General features: G+C 60.8%; 1 protein-coding gene across 1 annotated transcript in view; it reads right to left on the reverse strand.

Annotated features, from left to right (window-relative positions):
- ARHGAP23 (Rho GTPase activating protein 23) overlaps positions 1-1,957 on the reverse strand; it is a gene marked incomplete at both ends in the record, with an annotated part of 8,105 nt that overhangs the window by 5,112 nt on the left and 1,036 nt on the right. Inside the window, 2 exon segments of the mRNA XM_009075102.1 lie at positions 200-261; positions 1,742-1,954. Of these exon segments, the coding sequence (XP_009073350.1) occupies positions 200-261; positions 1,742-1,954 (275 nt within the window).

The raw sequence follows: 1,957 nt of genomic DNA on the forward strand, positions 1-1,957 counted from the left end.
CCAGGCTGCTTCACCCCTTCTTAAATTTGCCAGTTGCCACTTTGGCTGAGCAGGACCCTGAGGCACCCCGAGCCAAGCCGGGCACAGATGGCACTTCCATCACTGCCCCATCCAGGGAGCCGCTGGCTTTGCTCCATCACTTTCAAACTGAGGTCAGCAAAGCCCTGGGGGTCTCAGTGCCCACCGCCCTGGTCCGTACCTCACTTTCCTGTAGTCGTTTAACTTCTTGTTGATAAGTGCTTGGCTGGCAAAACCAGGGTCCTGGGGAGGCAGAGAGAAGAGGGGAAGGGAGAGCTTGAGCAGTGTGTCCACTGGAAGCACCGGGCAAGTCCATGCTCTGCCAGGCACCACGTGGGGCCAGGCAGGACCAGGTAAGGGCAGCACCAGGCCCCCAGGAACAGCTGGTGGCCACCAGTGCTCGCTGCCCTGCTGGAGTCTCCATCGCTCCACGCCACAGAGCAGAGCAGCACGCGGGATCCGAGCCGGACACGGAGGCTCAGGGACACGTGTGCCCCTCCATGGCACACAGAGCTTCATCCACCCGTGCCAGTGCACCCTCTGCACCACGCAGCATCCACAGACACGGATCCATGTCCTGCCCAGAGGCACCACAACTCTGCTGTTTGCCCAGATGGCTCCACGTTCTCCAACCTGGCAGCACCAACACTGCCATCCCTGCCATGCCCACTGTGCCCTCTGGCATGGGGCTGTGCCACAGACAACTAGAGACTGCTCTGAGCTCAACGGACCCTCCAGGGCCGGAGCCTGCCACAACCTCAGCACGATCCTGACACCAAACCAAGCCATCACAGCACCATGGAGAGATAACACACAGCCAGCCCAGAGCTGGCAGGTCCATCCTCATGGATCCTCTGCTGGAGCCCACAGCCCCAAGGGCAGCTCTCCCCATCTCAGACCTGAGGCACATATTGCACAGTCCATGGCTGTCCAGAGAGGGCTCAGCCTCAACCCAGCACCAGCCCTGGCAGCACCGCGTGGGCACCATGCCCAGATCTCTCTCCATGAAAGGAGACCCAACATACCACGGTAGAGACACATCGCACCACGGCAGAGACACATCACACCATGGCAGAGATGTCATACCACGGTACAGCCACATCACACCATGGCAGAGATGTCACACCATGGCAGAGCCACATCACACCATGGCAGAGATGTCATACCACGGTAGAGACACATCACACCACGGCAGAGCCACGTCATGCCATGGCAGAGATGTCACACCATGGCAGAGACACATCACACCATGGCAGAGACATGTCACACCATGGCAGAGACACGTCACACCATGGCAGAGACATATCACACCATGGCAGAGACACATCACACCATGGCAGAGATGTCACACCACAGTGGAGCCACATCACACCACGGTAGGGCCATGCCATACCATGGCAGAACCAAGACACACCAGTGAGAGCCACACACTCTGCTCCCGTTCCACTGCACAACCAAAAGTCGCCAGCAGATCTGGCACCAACCCTGCCTGGAACGCACGGAGAGCCACGGCACCTCCGCGGAGCATCCCGCGCACCCTGCCCCGGCCGAGGCCACGGAGCCACACTCTTCTTGGACGCCACGGACCCCCATGCACCCCTGGGAGCATGGCATGGGCCTGGCCGTGGCCTGGGGAAGCAGCACAAGGCAAAGAGCTGGAGAGAGCCGAGGCGGTTAGTGCCGGGAGAGCCAGAGGCAGCCGGGAGCCCCATGTGGCTCTCACCTCGCCCTCAGCCTTGCTGTTCTCCCTGATGACTTTGATCCAGGCCAGCATGTCTTCCCGATCCTCTGCCTGAAAGAGATATTCACAGAAGTCAGCGGTCGTCAGGCGGAAGACGTGCTTCCTCTTGGTCTCGCTGTAGGAGATGTCCACCAGGCACGCTTGGATGCTGATCGGCGGCTCCTCCTCACCTGGGGCCGGGGCGCAGGTCACCGCCTC

Source organism: Acanthisitta chloris, unplaced genomic scaffold (genome assembly GCF_000695815.1).
Source record: "Acanthisitta chloris isolate BGI_N310 unplaced genomic scaffold, ASM69581v1 scaffold200, whole genome shotgun sequence".
In the NCBI taxonomy this organism is placed as follows: Eukaryota; Metazoa; Chordata; class Aves; order Passeriformes; family Acanthisittidae; genus Acanthisitta; species Acanthisitta chloris.